This window comes from Trachypithecus francoisi, unplaced genomic scaffold, assembly GCF_009764315.1.
Source record: "Trachypithecus francoisi isolate TF-2019V2 unplaced genomic scaffold, Tfra_2.0 Lachesis_group11, whole genome shotgun sequence".
Classification (NCBI taxonomy): domain Eukaryota; kingdom Metazoa; phylum Chordata; class Mammalia; order Primates; family Cercopithecidae; genus Trachypithecus; species Trachypithecus francoisi.
This window is the reverse complement of record NW_022681456.1, coordinates 15,563,818-15,581,870: the sequence shown is the minus strand read 5'-3', so window position 1 is coordinate 15,581,870 and position 18,053 is coordinate 15,563,818. Positions and strand designations below refer to the sequence as shown.

At 46.4% G+C, this 18,053-nt stretch overlaps 1 protein-coding gene across 3 annotated transcripts in view; it reads right to left on the bottom strand.

Moving 5' to 3' along the window:
• Positions 1 to 246: 246 nt before the first annotated feature.
• Positions 247 to 18,053, bottom strand: part of KSR2 (kinase suppressor of ras 2) — a 512,275-nt gene continuing 494,468 nt past the window's right edge. For 2 of the 3 annotated variants that reach the window (XM_033220445.1, XM_033220444.1), the window contains 4 exons: positions 15,268 to 15,399; positions 10,012 to 10,141; positions 8,639 to 8,772; positions 247 to 6,170 (listed from right to left, as the gene is read on the bottom strand). In XM_033220445.1, the coding sequence (XP_033076336.1) occupies positions 6,164 to 6,170; positions 8,639 to 8,772; positions 10,012 to 10,141; positions 15,268 to 15,399 (403 nt within the window). In that variant the 3' untranslated portion in view covers positions 247 to 6,163. Of the gene's footprint in view, positions 6,171 to 8,634; positions 8,773 to 10,011; positions 10,142 to 15,267; positions 15,400 to 18,053 lie in introns of those variants that run through there. The other variant, XM_033220446.1, reaches the window with a different exon arrangement.

The following is an 18,053-nucleotide window of genomic DNA, read 5'->3' as shown; positions in this document are numbered from 1 at the left end:
CAATGGGTCACTTCATAAGTCACAGATATTAAACCTGGCGAACTGGCTGGGCACAATGGCTTACCCCTGTAATCCCAGTGCTCTGGGAGGCTGAAGCAGGGGGATTGCTTGAGACCAGGAGTTCAAGACCAGCGTGAGCAACATAGCAAGACCCTGTCTCTACAACAAGTAAAAAATTAGCCAGGCATGATGGTGTGCACCTATAGTATCAACTACTTGAGAGGCTAAGGTGGGAGGATTGCTTGTGGCCAGGAGTTTGAGGCTGCAGTGAGCTATGATCATGCTGTACTCTAGCCTGGGTGACAGAGCAAGACTGTAAGTCTAAACCACAACAACAAACCTAACAAACTCATTGGGGTTGATATGGCACCCACAACACGGTCTGGCAAAGGGGAATGCCGATAACCGCCAATGGTGCCCTTCTAACTCCCTGTGCCTGGGTCTTACTCTTACCCAGCAACCCTCTCTGTCTGCATTCTGTAAACATTTCTTGAGCACTTACTACGTGCCAGGCACTACTAAGACAAGTCCAATAGGTCACTGAGACTGCAGATTTTCCACTTGCCCCACTACTGGTTTCAAAATTAAACTGGTAACAGAATGGGTATGGATTACAGGGCCTCAAGAAGGGAGTCTGGGATTTGGGTTAATATCATAGTCACGCACTGAGCAGAGAGGACAGAGGTTCACTGTGGCTCCACATTCCAGGACCCAGACTGACATTTGCTGCCTGTCACTCCCCTTGGAGTTCAAAGTGATTCCCTTGCAGGTGTGTGCAGGTGAGGGTGAGGTGGTATGGGAGGAGGCGAGGCTGGGAGCCAGGGAGAGTGGCCGCGTGAGTCTGCCTGGGAACTCCCCCACCTCATAGGCAAAGCCAAAAAAGGAAACAGCAAAATGTAGCTCATAAAAACCCACTCCTTTGTCAATGACAAGAGTATAGAGAAAATCAGATGCTATGTCAGCAACCGCTTTAGATGGGGCCATGAAGCACATTCAGGGGTCAAGTGACAGTCCTGCTACAGACAAGCCACTTACACACAGGCTGCTCCCACACAGCCATGGAACTGAGATCCAGAGCTGTGGGAATTCAGTGATGGGACCTGTTGATTAGGGCAAGCTTGGTAAGCATGACGGCAACAGCCTGACCTTGGAGACCAGGAATTCTGGGGAATCTATCTTCCAGGGGACCTGGGTTCTACAGTGGAGGACCAGTCAAGGCACAAGAGAAAATGTCTTAGAGGGTGTTATGAGTTGTGGTCTCCCCACATCTTTTCCCCACCAAAAAAAAAAAAAAGACATGTTGAAGTCCTCATTCCTAGTACCTCAGAATGTGACTTCATTTGGAGAGAGGGTCTTTGCAGATATAATTAGTTAAGATGAGGTCATACTTCAGGAGGGTAAGCCCCTAATCCAATATGACTCACGTCCTCGTGTCCTTAAAAGAAGACGGCCATATGAAGATAGGGACACACAGAGAGATGATGAGGGCAGGGATTGGCCTGACATGGCTGCAAGCCAAGGAAGGCCAATGATGACCAGGAAAGCACCAGCAGTTCAGAAGCCACCAGGAAGGATTCCTTACAGATTTCAGGGGGAGCATGGCCCTGCTAACACTTTGATTTTGGACTTCTGGTGTCCAGATGGGTGAGGGATGATGTATCCGTTGTTTTAGGCCCAGTGGGTGGTGGTTTGCTGCAGCAGTCCTAGGAGCCTCACAGAGCTGAGGAGGGCTTGGGGATACTGGTGGCACAGTGGAACAAGACCAGCCTGCAGGGGATGGATGTGTGAAGTGAAGGTGCGCATAGGATGAGGACAGGGAGGGCAGATTTGAGAACTCAAGATTGAGAACCAGTGTGGGGAAAGAAAGCCAGGGATGGGAATAAAATCACAGAGCATTGGAACCCTAATCTAATAGGATTATTGTCCTTATCAGAAGATGAAGAGATAATGGGGATGTGCAGTCACAGAGGAAGGGCCACGTGAGGTCATGATAAGAAGGCAGCTGCCTGTAAGCCAAAGAGAGAGCCCTCACTAGAAACCAATCCTGCTGACACCTTGATCTTGGGATTTCCAGCCTCAAGAAGTGTGAGGAGTAAATTCGTGTTGTTTAAGCCCCTCAGTGTGTGATATTTTGTAATTATAGCCACCCTTAGCAAACTAAGAGTATTAAAGGCCAGGGAGTCGATCCAGCCTTCAGGGCCTGAATTGCCTCCATATCACACAGGCCAAGAAGTCAACCTCTGCTCCACCCTATCCAAGGACAGGGAGTTCTCTATTGCCCGAGGCGGCCTGCTGAATCTTGGGGCAAGCTGGCCTTCTTCCACTGAAACAAGTTCTCTCCCCCTCCAACTTCCTGTTCTTCCCCTGAGAGCCATATCCAACCCTCTCTATCAAAGGCTAGCAAAGTTAGGAAAGGGCCAGATTGTAAATGTTTCTGACTACAGGGGCCACATCGTCTCTGTTGCAAATAGCTGGCTCCCTCACTGTAGCACAGGAGTAGCCGTGGTTGTGTACATGGAGAGGTGGCTGTGCTCCAATAACATTTTGTTTATTGACATGAAATTTGAATTTTCATGTCATGAAATATTATTCTTTTGATTTTTCCTCAATTAAAACATGTAAAAACCAGCTGGCAGGCTGGATATGGCCTATGGGGCATAGGCTGCCAGCCCTGGGTTTAGATTTCTCAAGATAATGATTGGCCTGAGCTCTGTGTCTACTACTTCCTCCATGTGCCTTTGATGATCAGCTGTAGGTGGGGATAGGAATGGTGGAAGGTGAGAGAAGGCTGGTTTTGTGTGTTTGTGGGGAGGGGCATGATGTGTGTATATTGCATGGGAGGTGAGAAAAAGGGAAGAACTAGGTTTTTTGGATACAAAAGTCTAGTGATCAATATCAGTCAAGGGCTTCTGTTGACTGACAATCCAAGGTAGCTGTGGAGACAAATGGATGGGGTGAGGATGGGGGGTCCAGGGCAAGATGAAAATTTTCTCTTTGATCAGTAAAAGGAATACCAGGACGAAATGGATCTAAGCAATGACTTTGGGTTTCCAGCTTGGCTCTGGGGATGGGGACACAAGGAGCATGTCCTCCCACAGGAAGCCAAGAAGGAAACTCCTTGGTTTTATGAACAACCTGTACTCTGGTAGAGTTGAGTGAAATTTATGTGCAAATCCACATGCCCTTCAAAGAAAGCTGAGAGGTTTCTCTCTGCAAAGCCAAGGCTTCCTGGTGAATCTTCACCCTGTGGACTGGTCCCCTGGGGAAGCCCATGTATATGAGGGTTTGCTAAAAGCAAGACAGACTGGAACAACTCGCTGTTGAGTCAGTGACTTGTGTGTACTGGGCACCTGTGTGCAGCTGTGACGGGACAAGGGCAAATACACAAATCTTGGTCATGTGGATTGTATAGAATGAGTTGAAGTTGAGGCTGGTAATTATGATGTAAAAATATACAGCTTCTTTCCTCTTTTTTTCCTCCCTGCATAAGATGAATATAATGTCCTCCCAAAACTTCATCAGTGAATAAAGATGGAGGCCAGCAGGGAAAGCAGTGGTCTGGTTCTTCCTGGATTTAAATGTGTGCAAATTAGAGCTGGCTTCTCAACAAGTCAGGGAAGTGTAGGGGGGACAGGGTAGGGGTGTCAGGAAGGGACTGAAGGCCAGGAGCCTGGCCTGGCTGCAGCAGAGACCAATGCACTTGGGGACAGAGTAGTGAAGTGGGGAAAGATCGAGAAGTCAAGAGAAAGTGACACAAATTCAGGGATGGACCCAAGGCACCCTGTTCCACAAAGGGGGTTTTCCCCCTGGATCACTCAGGCCCTGTCCTTAATCTCAAACTGGTTCTCATGAATGAATGGAAAAATATATTGTTGAAGACCATGCTAGGCCTTGCCAAAGGCTGTGGTTGGATATTTTAGTTAATTCTGGAAACAGAAGAGGCAAGAGTGAGAAGGTGCCAGTTCTTGTGGACATTTCAGCTGCAGGGTAGTAGACCCTGGCTGCCTTTTCCTTCCTCTTATCCTTTCTTTTGGCACAAGGGAACATGACAAGGACTGGAGTCCGTGGACCCAAGAAGTCCTGGTGTGATGGAAGAGAAGTGAGTGGTTGGGTTTCAGGCACTCAGTAGGCTGCTGGGCAGAGCCAAGGCAGGTGCAAGTCCAGGTCAAGGGCTGGGACACAGAGTGTTGTGTTGGGATGGGGAGGTGTCCATTGACAAGAGCCATTCCCAGCAACCCCAGAGTGGCTGGGGCTCAGGCAAACATGTATAAAATGCCTCCAAGACACACACATGTCAAGCCAAGAGCCACAGATGTCCCCAGAAGAGCAATGTCCACTTAGGAGCAGCCCAAGCCGGGGTCTTTAGTCCTGTAGTCCCAGATAGCTGGGAGTGTTGGAAAGGCAATTCAGGAGGGCCCTTTGGGAAACAGAGGGGTTTCCTGTAGCCAGGCTTCTGCGAAGCATGACTGGTCTCATCATTCTTCCCAGTGTGGAAGCAGGTTTGGCCCCCAGAGCATGAACCAGTCTGAGAGCCACCCAAGGTGGGGAAGAGATCCCTATAGGTCTGTTAGGATTCTGAGAGTAAGATCAGGTAAGGTTTTTGAAGTTCTAGTTCCTCTCTCTGGCTCTCTAGGAAGGAGATGCCTGGATAGATAGCAGCTACAAGAAGACTAAGGCCCAGGCAGTACCCAGGAAATACAGAGGGGCTGTGGGCCACCCTGGGCTTCCTGTTCACTGCCTAGATACTCCTGCTATTGCTCTGCTTGGGGACAGATTTCCCTTTTGTACCAGGTCACATTCAGGGGGTCAGGGCTTTGAAAATATGGGCAAATGACCCAGAGGCTCTCCTCTCCCATCTGCATGCCCAGCCTGCTCCCGGCATCCTTCCTGCAGGACACCAGGGGTTTCCCCCACATGGTCAGGAAGAGTCGCCGGCCCAGGTTGGGAGCAAGAGGAGGGAGGAAAGTTGGGGCACTGAGGGAATACACACAGGTGAGGGACACAGGCTCCGCCACTCCAGGACCCCGCACCAGGCTAGAGTAGAGAACGCAGAACTGTAACAAACAACATCCCCCTTTGTGCTCCCCCAACAGGACTGCTTAAGGGTGAAAGGCAGGGAAATCTTTTGCAAACGTGTTATCATAGGTACAACCACATAACCCAACATGGAGGTATCCCAAGGACCCTCATCCACCACGGTTGGGGAATAAGCTTCACTGGTATGAGTAGCAGAGAATAGGGAAGAAAAGGAATGTCCTAGAACTCCCTGCGCAGAGCCCTGATTCTCAGGGACCAGACTTCAGGGTGTGCCCTGAATGATGGTGAGCTCTAAGGAGCCTGTCAGAAGTCATCTTGGCTTTCCAAATGGCAAGGAGGTGGGGGCAGTGAGGTGAAAAGGGGTGCTACTCTCAGAGAACAGGAGAAAACAGCAGAAATGGGGGAATAGATCCCCCAGAGAGACCCAGCACTCAAAAGACGTTCTAACTTTCCTACTGTACTTCAGAGCTCTATGCAAAGGTGCCACATGCCATGACAGGCTTGGGTTGGGGTGTCTGAAAACAGATATTTCCAAAGGAACGAGCTTAGCCACTCCCAACCTTCCCTACTCGATCTTGGCTCAGTAGCCTTGACTAAGCCGCCGCTTGGCTCTGTACCCCTCCTCTTAGCTTCCCAGATGGCACAGCTGGAAACCACCACACAAAGACAGAACTGAGGGGTGCCCCATCACTGGGGCAGTCTGGCTCTTGCTTGTCAAGGTGAAACAAGAGTGAACAGCATCGAACACACAGACACACATACACATAGCCCCATCTGCGAGCCCGCCCACGTGGGGCCTCCTGTCCTAGTCCCATAGCCCAAAGGCACCACATGCAGCCTGCAGTGCTCTCATTTGTGCTGTTCCCTGGGCCGCACTGATCAATAATGCATCACCCTGGCTGGTCCGGTTCAGTCCTAGCTCGGGGGTCCCCAACCCTGCCCGAGGAAAGGGGCTCAAGTCTGAGGTGCAGGGAGACCGCCAAGCTGTTGTCCAGTGCTCCCAGGTCGGTCAGGGTTGGTACCCTCTGATGCTGAGTCTCTGGCCTCCTGAGCTGGCAGAGGACAGAGCAGGGAGGGAGAGGTGACGGGAGCCCAGGCAGCTGGACGCCGTCCCCGTGTCCAAAGGTCACAGCCTGGAGTGGGGAGAGAAGGGAGAGAGTAGTGAGAGGTCACAAGGACATGATGATGTCATCTGTTGTGAATGAGCACCCTCTCAGAGGGTCAGGTGGCTTCAGATGAACAGTTTCTGTCTTCTGCAAGAAGACGTGGAAGAGATTTCTGCTAATTGAGGTCGTACTATATGCTGGGCTCTGTGCCAAGTGCCACACATACCTGATCCCATTTAAGCCTGAGATGAGCCTGCAATATAGGCTACGAATATTTTCAAAGATGAAAATAATCAGTGATGAACTTCTATGACAGAATCATACAATTTCACAGATGAAAACACTGAGGCGCAGAGAGGTTAAGTGTTTTGCCCAAGGGCACACTGCCAGGAAGCAGCAGGGTCAGGATTTGAACTCAGAACTTTTCCCACTTGGGCATGGACTAGGAATGGTCATCCAGTGTGTGGGGCTGGAATAAAGCTCCATAACAGCTAGAGATGCAGGAAGAGGGGGTGGGACTGGGATCCACACCATAGCCTCCTGCGATGAGCAGACTTTGATGTCCACTGCAGCAAAAGGAACTCATTTATTTTGTTCACCGCTGTATTCTCACTCTTAGAACAGTGTCTAGCACATAAAAGATGTTCAGTACACATGGGCTGAATAAAAAAGAATGAATGGAAGAGGGAATGAATGGAAAATTCCACTGAACCCAACATCCCATTCTGCTAGACCACAAAGTTTCTGGTCCTGTGTTTGTTTGTTTCAGCCCAACTTCACAATAAAATATAGAAAGGGAAGCCTCCTGCCTTTCCCTCCAACCAGTAAACTTTAAGTCCCTCTCTTCAGTTGAACTGCTGGGTCATGCCTGGAGCTCCAACACTAATTCTCTAACTTGCCAGCACTCCTTTAGCTGGGCAGAGATTTGCTTGTTAAAGCTTCCTTCTGTCTGTTTTCATATCCAATCCATTGTAAATCCTGCCAGGCTGCCAGCAGGATTTAGGGCTCGTTCTCCCTCCTGGCAGATGACAGCAGCTGAGCTACAGTGAGTGCCTGCTATGTGGGAGGCACCTGCTCACCAGGTGCTCTACATGTGGCCACATGGGACCTGCACAGCACTTCTGCTAGAGCAGTTTCACTGCCCTCACCTTTCAGAGCATGAAACTATAGCTCAAAAAGGCCGAGTGACGTGCCCAAGGCCACACAGCTATTACACAGTGGAGTGGGAATTTCAGTCTACGTCTGTCTGTAAAGTGTATGCTCCTTCCCACGGTCTGGGGAAAGGATAAGCCCCTGGGGAAGGAAGAGATTCCATCCTGCAGGTTCAGCAAGCTCAAACGGCAGGGGAAGGGAGGAAAAAAAAGCCTCCTAATGTCCACAGCCCCCGGGAACATCTGTTCTTCAGGACGCTGCCTTGGGGAACCTCATGGGAAGACTCTGACAATGGCTGTGGTACACCACGCCCACAGGTGGGGGTATCTATATCTGTGGGTACTGCTTCTCTTTAGTGGGTAAGCCATGGTAGTACAAGTGTGTATATACACATGTCTTCATGTACCATGTAATGTGATTGTGATTGTGTACCTGTGTGTGTATGTGCCTGAGTTTGCCTATGTATGCAGGTTTCCATGTGGGAGTGTGCGTTCATGGAATGTTTTTGTATATGGATGCGTGCGTGTATAGATCTGAGTGTAGCTGTGTGTGAATGAATTTGTAGAGAGGTATGTTTTTAAGTACTGCTCCTGGGTCTGCATGAGTGTGAGTACCTGAGAGTGTCTGTGTGAGTGTGCACAACCATGAATACCTGGCAGAACCATGGGGAGCCCTCAGTAGCCTCATCTGGGCCTGTCTCCCTCTTACCTTCTAGAGAGTTCAGTCACAGAAGCTGGGGTTGGCGAGGGAGGTCCCAGAAAGAGATGCCACACTCATTATCTCAGATAGAACTACTGATCTCCAGCCAGAAACAAGAGGGAGGAGCATGGTCTGGAGCCTCTTATGAGGAAGCTAGAGATACTTCTGGCAAGAAGCTCAGACCCTTTCCTGCTCTGGCATTCATGCAATGGAGAATGCTGGAAGCTGTGATCTGCCGTGACAGGGGCAGGCTGCTGGCCCAAAAGGAAGAGTTTCAGAAAGCTGGGCCTCGTGGAGGGGTACTCTGAATACCTGACATGTGGGGAGCTTAGCGGGTTCAGGCATCACCTCACTGCATGATGCTCAGATTCATCAGGGCATCAGTCTTCATCAGGAAGAGATAAGCAATGAGAAACCCAGGGTAGCTGCAGGAACCAAGATCCCACAGGACAGACTCCAGGATCCAAACCCCCAAACAGACTCCATTGAATGGAAAACTAGTAGGGAAGGGTGGTTGCCAAAGGGTGGGCACATGGACAGGAGCTTGTTGGGGGAGAAGTAAAAAAGGGGCAGAGAGGATCAAAAAGGTGACAAAGGGCAGAGGACAAGGCAGTGGGGAGAGATGCTAAGGGAGAAAAACCTACTCTGCAGACTTCCAGAAATGTCCAGGGTGAGATAGGCGGCGGTTTCGCTTTGGCAGTTTCTCCAGCATGTCCATGAGCTTGGTGAAGGTAGGTCTCTCTTCTTGTTCAAAGGCCCAGCAGAAGAGAAGAATGTCCTAAATGAAACCAATGTGTGGTAATTACACATAAATGGTGACTCTTTGGCATCACATTTGGTCTGCCAATTACTCTTACTCTTTGGCATCACATTTGGTCTGCCAATTACTCTTACTCTTTGGCATCACATTTGGTCTGCCAATTACTCTTTGGCATCACATTTGGTCTGCCAATTTGTCCATTCATCTGTCCCATTTCCATATTCCTCCATCATCCATCCATCCATCCATCCATCCATCCATCCAGCATGTATCTAAACATCTACCCATCCATATCAATTCACCCTTCCATCTTTCATCCATCCATCCACCCATATATCATCCCTCCATCCATTCATCCACTCATCCACCCATCATGCATGCATCTATACATCCACCCATCTATATCAATTCACTCCTTCATTCTTCATCCTTCATTATCTATCCATCCATCCATCCATCCATCCGTCCATCCATTACCATCCATCCGTCCATCCATTACCATCCATCCATCCTTCTTCCCATGTATTTTCTGAGCCCAAATAACAACCAGGTAAGCTCTATTCTAGAAGGTCTAGGATACACTGAGATCAACAATACTTCCCAGTTTCTTGACATTTTTCTTAACAGAAGGGAGAAAAGGGAATCCTGGGGTCTCCATCCATATCTCAATACTATAAGAGCCCTTCAAAGTCAGAGACGAAAAGTTACTTTTAGTAATCTCTTCATCACCTAGGTGCAGGTAATCCTTAAAAACATAACATATAATTACTCCTTCTCTGACTTGTGTGTCTTCTGATAAAAAGAGAGGATTCTTCCTGCTGTGTTTTAGAGGAAGATTGTTAATATTAATATATACCCAGGCTTCTCTATTTCTGTATGTCTTGTTCTGAGTTAGATAATGCCTTAAAATTATTATGTAGATGCAAATAAAATTAGAACCATTAATATTTGTGATGTTTTAATTCATGTCTTTTAAAAATAGCAGAAAAAGAGGGATATATTGGTTCTACCTAACTCAGCAACCCATAGTCAGGAAAAACCTGACCACGTGTTACTGTGCCCCTGGTGGCAGGTACCTGAAATTGCAGGCACAGTGCAGCAGCCTTGCCTTTTAAGCTTCAAACTGCTGTCTGACAAGGTTGCGATGCATATTTTTTTGGTCACCCTATGGGAAAGCATTTGTAACCTTAACACATAGTAAAAAGAAGGTCTGTGTCTCCCCTCATCCCCCAGGTCTGGCCCTATCTTGGGACTTACCGAGATTTCTTTTCCCATGCCAATCTGGCTGAGGTTGGGTTTCATGCCTGTGCCCATTTGCCATATTATTGCCTCTGCCGGTTGGGTCTTGAAAGGCCATTCCCTGGCGTGGAGTTCATACCAGATTGTGCTGTTGGCAGACGTTGTTAAAGGGGTGTTGGTGTGGTGTGTCACTTGCAATCTTGTACCTCCATTATTAACACACACCCACCTAGCCAGCCTCCTGGCACCCATTCTTCTCCCCAGTTTCTTCCTCATGGGGTAGGTATTTTGCCACGTGGGACACACCTAAAGCTTTCTTAATGTCTTAGAAGTCATGTTTATCCCAGGATATCTTCTAATGAATAGTTAAATACAATGTGATTAGGATCTCTGTCCCTGATTCTACTTGCAATGATTCTAGAAAATCATTGCAAATAAATAATTAGGGGTACAAAAATTTATTTATAAGGATATTCCCAGAGAATTATATATAATATTGAAAAAAAGTAAAAACACAATTGTCCAATAAGAGGAACTGGTTATATGTATTATGTTAAATCCATAAAATAAGATGAAATGCTGTATTATTATTAAAACATTTCAATGAAATTTTGCTGACACAAAAAATGCTCAGTACATAATCTTAGGTTAAAAAAAAAGCAGGATATGAGACTGTATGTAAAGTTTGATATTGCTTTTTAAAAAATCATTATATGTGTATGAACAAGAGAATAAAGTAAAGCATAGCAAAATGTTAACAATAACTAACTCTGGGGGACAGATTAGGATTTTTTTCTTTCATACTTTTTTTTTTCTAAGTATAAACCATCCTGCGGAATGGTGGAAAGAAAAAAAGAGCTTTGAGAGTGACTGGGGTTCAAGTCCTGATTCCATTTATACTAACAGTATAATAGGGTAGGTTTCCTGGGTACGTCACTTCACTTCTGTGAGTGCAGGTTTTCTTACCTGATAAATGAGAATAATGATAACATCGCAGTGGAAGGATGTTTATCTGGGACTCTGAACGCCAAAACAACTCCATGCTAGGATTATTCTAGAGCGATTTACCACATTATCTTCTGCTTCACAAATCGTGACATTGTAATTAATGGAGAAAGGATTGCTCTAGTGAGTAGCATGTGTCATGAATGGGGTGATGGGCCAGGTGGTGCACAAATGATGCTATGAAGTGTGAATAGCAGTGAGGACCACAGTGGATGAAACAGGATGCTGGGGTGTCACTGAGCTGTACCATGGGGACAGATCTCAGTGCTTTGAGCACACGATTCCCCGACTTAGGAAATATCTGAAACAATTCTAGAAAGTGATCTTTCCTCCACTGTAAGATTTCATGTAAGTTTGCTTTAAAGAACACAAAGCACTCTGCTATCCTCTTTACTGACCAGAGCACTGTGTCAAATCAACTATTGTTAGGGTTTCACTTCATAGTTACATCTTCCTTCTACTTGACAACCGTATACCTCTGGGGTGGGTAAGGAGTGGTGATGCTCAGGTGTTGGAATGTCAGTTTAGGTGATCAGAAAGCTCTCAAGAGAAGGTACTAAAAGATTATAGTTATCCTAATAAATAATCATACTTATTGAGTTTTTACTCTGCACTACACACTACTCTAAGTTTTTTGCTGAGGGAGGTCTATGAAGCATGTCTTTTTATTCTGATGCTTTGACTACTTGGGGCTTTGCTGACCCTGGAGATTCTGCCCCTTCCAGGAAGAGTCAATTCCTGGAGATAGTAAAGGGCTCACCTGTGAACACACCTTTCACAGGCTAATCAGATAATCCAGAGCTCACACTCATACTGCCAACTACCTCCTTAATTGGGCTTGCAAGCTCTGGGCCAATATTCCCCAGCCCCTATATGCTGTGAGCCTACTGAAATCATTCAAATGAGCCAATCCTAAGCCTTCTTACCCTGCCTCCCCTGCTCCTTCCCAAGAAAACCACAATAAAGGCTCTTCCCAACATTTTCCTCACATTTCCTCTGCCTCCAGACCAACCCTGGTGCTGCCCTCTGTGGACACTGCATGGTGTGGCACACCTGCTCTGGGAACTGTGAGTAACAAACCATCTTTTCAATGACGACTGTTGGCCTCATGCTGCCTGAATAATAACAAAACCTAAATTTTAAAACAGAAGGCATTATTATTAATATTATCCCCCTTTCATAGATGAGGAAACTGATGCCCAGAAAGGTTGTGTGTCTTTCCCAAGATAACACAGCAAACAGGAAGGGCAGCCAGAAGTTGAACTTAGTCTGTCTGACTCCAAGATGGTGCCACTAGCCAACGTGCAGGAAGCTTAGACTCCATCCTATTTAAGAGTCCTTTGTAATCAGGAAAATGCACAATCTGGGAGGCGCAAGCTTGTGGTTGGTGATTGGAGTCTGGTGAAGGAGGCATCAACAGACTCATCCACCACTCATGTGAAAGGGGGAAGGATGTCTTGAGTTATTCCCTGTGCTGGGTACCTTACAAATGTTTTCTCACTCAATTCTTAGAACACCTCGATGGATGTATTATCCTTGATTTACAGTTGAGAGAAATAGGCCTTTGAGTGGCAAAAGAAATCCTAAACCCATCAGGGCTCTATGGTTAAAAGCTCCAACTCTAGAGTACAGGATATTTCAGGTGAATCTCAGCACCATCATTCATCACTGTAAGGCATGTCACTGAGCCATCTAAAGCCTCAGTTTTCTCACCTGTCAATTGGGAGCAACATGGTATCTGCTTCGAAGGGTGCTTGTAAAAATTCTGTGAGACAGTGCACATAAAAGGCTTAACACAGTGCTCAACCCTCTTTAAAAAATTCGTGTTTGTTCTAAGTCATTTCTGAGCATGAGGTTCCCAAGCAACAGGACGCACCTAATTGGCAGGAAACCCAGAGCGCCGGGTCCTTCAGAATTCAGCAGTGTCAGAAATAAAAGCCTCATTAAAACTTCCTTTTAAACCCAACTTTCAAGAGAAACTCACTTTAAGGAAAAAAGAATTGCTGAAGATGAAAAGTCCAGCAGAAAACCAATTATTCCGGTACATTTTGTTAATCACATTTTTTTCTTTTGCTAAATTTACACTAAACTATACCAACGTAATTATTGCAATTTGGTTTCAGATAACAATATTAACTAGATAAAGATTTGGGCATAAAATAATCAGGCCGACTGACTTCCTCTAAAGTGGCTCAAGCAACAGATGTTGAGAATTCTGATCTTCCAGAAATATCTCCTCAGGGTTTTTCAGTGAGGATGCAGTGGGGGCCCTTTTCCAAGGAAGACTCTCTGTAACATCTCTCGTGGTGTTAAGTCTAACTGAACTCATCTGCAGGCCTGCAACTTTCCCAGCTTCCCCAGTGTTATCTCCCCCAGCTATTGCAACCACCTGTGGACAAGATTAGGCAAGGATTTGCATGGTCATGGGAGCCTAGAAGTCTTTCTGGCTATACTTTCTCAGGGCACTCTGCCCTGTATCCTGGGGTTGTGTCCTGGGCCCTTCTTCTCCTTCTGTACTTCCAAAGACGTCTCATTCTGTCTGTGGCTGCAGTTACCTATTTGCTGACAAGTCCTAAACTCCTCTTTTCTATACTAGTCATGTAGAGACAGCTGTGTTTTGGTGGTTGCATTTGTCACCTCCAAGATAGCTCAAACTCACTGTGTCTAAATCTGACCTCTTTGCCTCCCTGGCATGCCCCAACCCTGCTGCACCTCCACAGTCTCCACCTTAGTGAATGATGCCACTCTCCATCTGGTTGCTTAAGGCAGCTATCTAGGCACCATCCAAATTCAATCCATGATCAAGCTCTATTGCTTCCACCTCCTATGTGTGCTTCTGATGTCCATTCTCAGCTTTCGTACCCACAGGCTCTGATTCAGTGAAGGCTGCCAGCGTTTCCCTGGGTACTGGACACCCGGCTCCCATCCTCTCCTTCTTCATTCCATTCTCTACACAGCAGCCAGAGTGATCTGACTGATCTAAAACTCAATTAGGATTATGTCACTCCCCATTCCCCCAGAGCTTAATAACCATCAATGGCTCCTTAGTGCACTGAAGATGAAATGAAACCTCCTTAACTCAACCTTTAAGTCCTTGCAGGATTGACTGTGCTTCCCTCTCTAGTCTCTTATCTCACCACCCCCAGCCTAAATTTTTCCTGACTCTTCATCCATCAGTTCCCTTTCCTCCCCCAACCCTTCTATATATTCTTCCATGTGGGCAATGTGTTCTTTTATTTTTGCACCTTTTTGCACATTCTTTTGATCTGGAACACCTTACCTTGCCCCTGTACTCAACCTTTAACTTAGGCTCAGGATTATCATCTCCTGGAAGCCCTCCCTGACCTCCCAGATTGGATTTGGTTCCTCTTTTATTCCCACAGTCCTGTGTTTATTCTCAGAATAGCAGTTATCATACTTTGCTAAAGTTGGATGTTTCCTTATCTGCTTTCCACTAGAAAGATAGAGTAGGGGCCTCTGGTGGTTTTAAATATGTCCAGTATATTCTCTGATACTCCATCATATATAAGATAGAGCTTAATTCTCCTCCCCTTAGGTGTGGACTGGATTTAGCAACTTGCTTTTAACAAACAGAATATGGTAGAAACAATGATATGTAAATTTATGAGACTAGATCATAAATGACAATGAGGCTTGTAGCCACCATGCTGTGAAGTCATTCAAGCAGCCTATACACAGGCCCAAGGGTTGAGGAACTGAGGCCTCCTTCCAACAGCCGTGTGAGTGGGCCACCACGGAAATGGATCCCCAGCCTGCTGAGCTTTCAGATGAGACCACAGCCCTAGCCAATATCTTGACTGCAACCTCATAAAAGCCCACTCAGAACCACTCAGCTAAGCCATTCCCAAATTCTTGACCACAGAAACTTGAGATAAGAAATGTTTTCAGTGGCTAAGTTTTGGCATAATTCGTTATGCAGTCATAACTAATACAACACTGAGTCTTGTATCCCCTGCATCTGCTACAATCCCAGCATATAGCAGGCAGTCAACAAATAGCTACTGAATAAGTAAATGAGTTGGGTAACTTGTTATGGCCACATAATCCATTGGAAACCAGGCACACAAGTTTGTTAGGGTCATTCTTTCTAGTATACCCTATTCAGATTCCTCCATTCTCACCCCAAAATCCAGCCACATTGGCCCTGTAGACAGGTACACCCTGGCCCTTCCAAAAGCATTGAAAGACTTGAGAAGTGCCCCTCTGCCCAGGCTGTGGTTCTCAATGGCCAGGGCAGGGCCCACTTACCCAAGGGCAAAGACGTCAGAGTGCTTGGAGAAGGGGAGCTTATCCTCCTCTGTGTCGGGGGACAGCTGGCGGATGATCTCTGGTGCCAGGTGGCACAGCCAGCCATTCTGAATGCGCAGTTTGTCCTCCCGTCTGGAGAAGCAAAGCACAGGATGAGCTCTGTTTCATAGCCCAGGGAGGACCAGCCCCCCCGGCACTGACCCCATGTCCCTGGAGCCATCTCTGCTGCCCTTCTTGCTTCCTCCATTGAGCACTGCCTGACCACCTACTGGAGGCAGAGACCCAGTAGGAGGTACAGGGAAGGCTGCTCTAGAGAAACACTCAGATCCAAACCATCATTGAATTCCGTTGCCTCTGAGGCACCCACCTTCTTGCCCATCTTCATTCAACGACACTGTGGATTCTTGTTATTCATGGCAGTTATGTTCTATAAAGTCACTGGAACATGGTATTAGTAGAATACTGAATCATTGCTCCTGGGGAAATACGTACACATGCACACATCCCTCACATAGTTTGTAATTTTAACCCCTGAAAACAACTTATCCTAATAGATTCTGTTTTATTTTACATAATAGACTATGAGGCTCAGAAGTGTTAAGTGACTTGTCTGAGGCAACTCTACTAACAGGTGCCAGAGTTGGGATTCAAATCTCATCCAACTGGCCCCAGAGCTGCAGCATCTTATGCTACCCTGTGCTGCCCACTCTGGCTCAATCTCTGTCCTCAAGGCTTCTCTGTATGAGGCCAAAACAGAGGCAGAGCATCCTTTGTTTGACCTAAGCTGGGAACATGTGCATCGGGCAACTCAGAGTTTTCCCCACTCTGCATGTCCATGAATAACGGTGAAAGTGCTGTGAGTATTGATTTGGAGGATTACAAATACATTTCAGTAATCCACAAATAATGATAATCTACTTTTTTCCATCACCTATGATGCCTAGGTTCTGCGCTTGGCACGGAACAAGACCAACAAGGTCCCTTCCCTCCTGGAGCTTGCACTTTGGTAGGGAAAGGAGACAATAAATGAGTTCAATAAATAAGAAAAACTAAAGTTCGTGATAAGCATTGTACAAATAATTAAAATAGAGGATGCATCAAAGACAAGACAGAGCTTACTGCAGGTAAACTGTGAGCTAGAATCTACGTGACATAAAGGATCCAGCTACGTGAACAAGGAGAATATCTAGGCAGAAGGAGAAGCTAGGACAAAGTTCCACCAAGGGCCCAATTCAGGGTGTTCCAGAACCCTAAAGAACTCCAGTGTAATTGGAACACATCATCCCATCCTATGTATCAAAGTGTCTATAACCACCTCCTTGCTGATGGGCCTTGGGCGGGCAGTTCCCTCTTCCACTATTATGAACAATGCTGCCATGAACATCTTTGGGTAGATAGTGGGAATATCTCCCTTCACTCACATTAATTTATTCCTTAGGTAAATTCTCAGACATGGAAGGAGGCTGGCTGCCTTCTTTCACTGGAAGTCCTTAGCAAGGCAGAGCTTTCCAGGTGGGTCCGAAATCTAAGCAGACCCCCTCTGAGATCTTCATTGACTCGAGACTCCTAGGAACTGGCTCATTAACACAGGGGAAGGGAGCAGTCAGGGGGAAAGGGGGTGCATATCTCAAATCATCATTAAAAGTGAGGTCATGCAGGATGACAGCCTCCAGCATGAAGGTCTCTGTGGGGACCTGGGGCTGGCTAGATTCTTCCAGGGAGAGTTTCTGAGATGCAGAAGTTGTGACATGTTGCTCTCTCAAATGTACTCATTCATATCCCATAATCACGATTTTTGCCGTATCTCAATACCTTCAAGAGCAGCATTGTACAATAGAACTTTCCATCATGACAGAAATGTCCTCTATATGGTCCAATGTGGCAGCCACTAACCACCATAACTATTGAGCACTTGAAATGTGGCTTACAACTGAAGAACTAAACTTTTAATTTTTTTTTTTTTTAATTTTAGAGATAGGGTCTGCTGAGACAGCCTGTCAATCACGCAGGCTAAAGTACAGAGGTGAGATCATAGCTCATGGGAGCCTTGAAGTCCTGGCCTCAAGTGACCCTCCCATCTTCAGCCTATGAAGTAGCTGGGATTACAGGCATGAGCAACCGCACCCTGCTAATTTTATTTTATTTTTTGAGGAGATGTGATCTTGCTATGTGATCTTGCTATCTTGCCCAGGCTAGTCTCAAACTCCTGGCCTCAAGGGATCCTCCAGCCTCAGCCTCGCAAAGCATTAAGATTATAGGCATGAGCCACTGCTCCCAGCCCTGAACTTTTCATTTTAATTAAGGTTAAATTTACGTAGCCACATCTGGCTAGTGGCCACCAAACTGGATACCACTGTTCTAGACTATCATGTACTAAGAAATCCATTTTTAACTTAAATATATTTTAATAGGTCACTCTTTAGTGTGGCCATAAATGGAGACTAGTGATTTTCTAATACACGTTAAAATTAAGATAGAAAATGTTTGTTCATGTCCTCCCCCAAATCAACTTGCAGATCAACACCTGTAGAAACACTGGGTGGAGGAAAGATCCCTGAATGAGACTCCAAGAGTTTGGGGCTCAGGGTTCTAGTACTGCAGTGACATTCACTAGCTGGGTAGGGCTGGGTGTGTCCCATACATGTAGTTCTTTAAGATCTCTTTCATTCCCCCTCCATCTTACACATGAAGGTAGCATCCATTTGCATATACTCAACTTTCTGTAGAACCCAAAACAGGGACTGTAGGAAAGGAAGCATACCTGGGTAACTGCTGCAATTGCAACT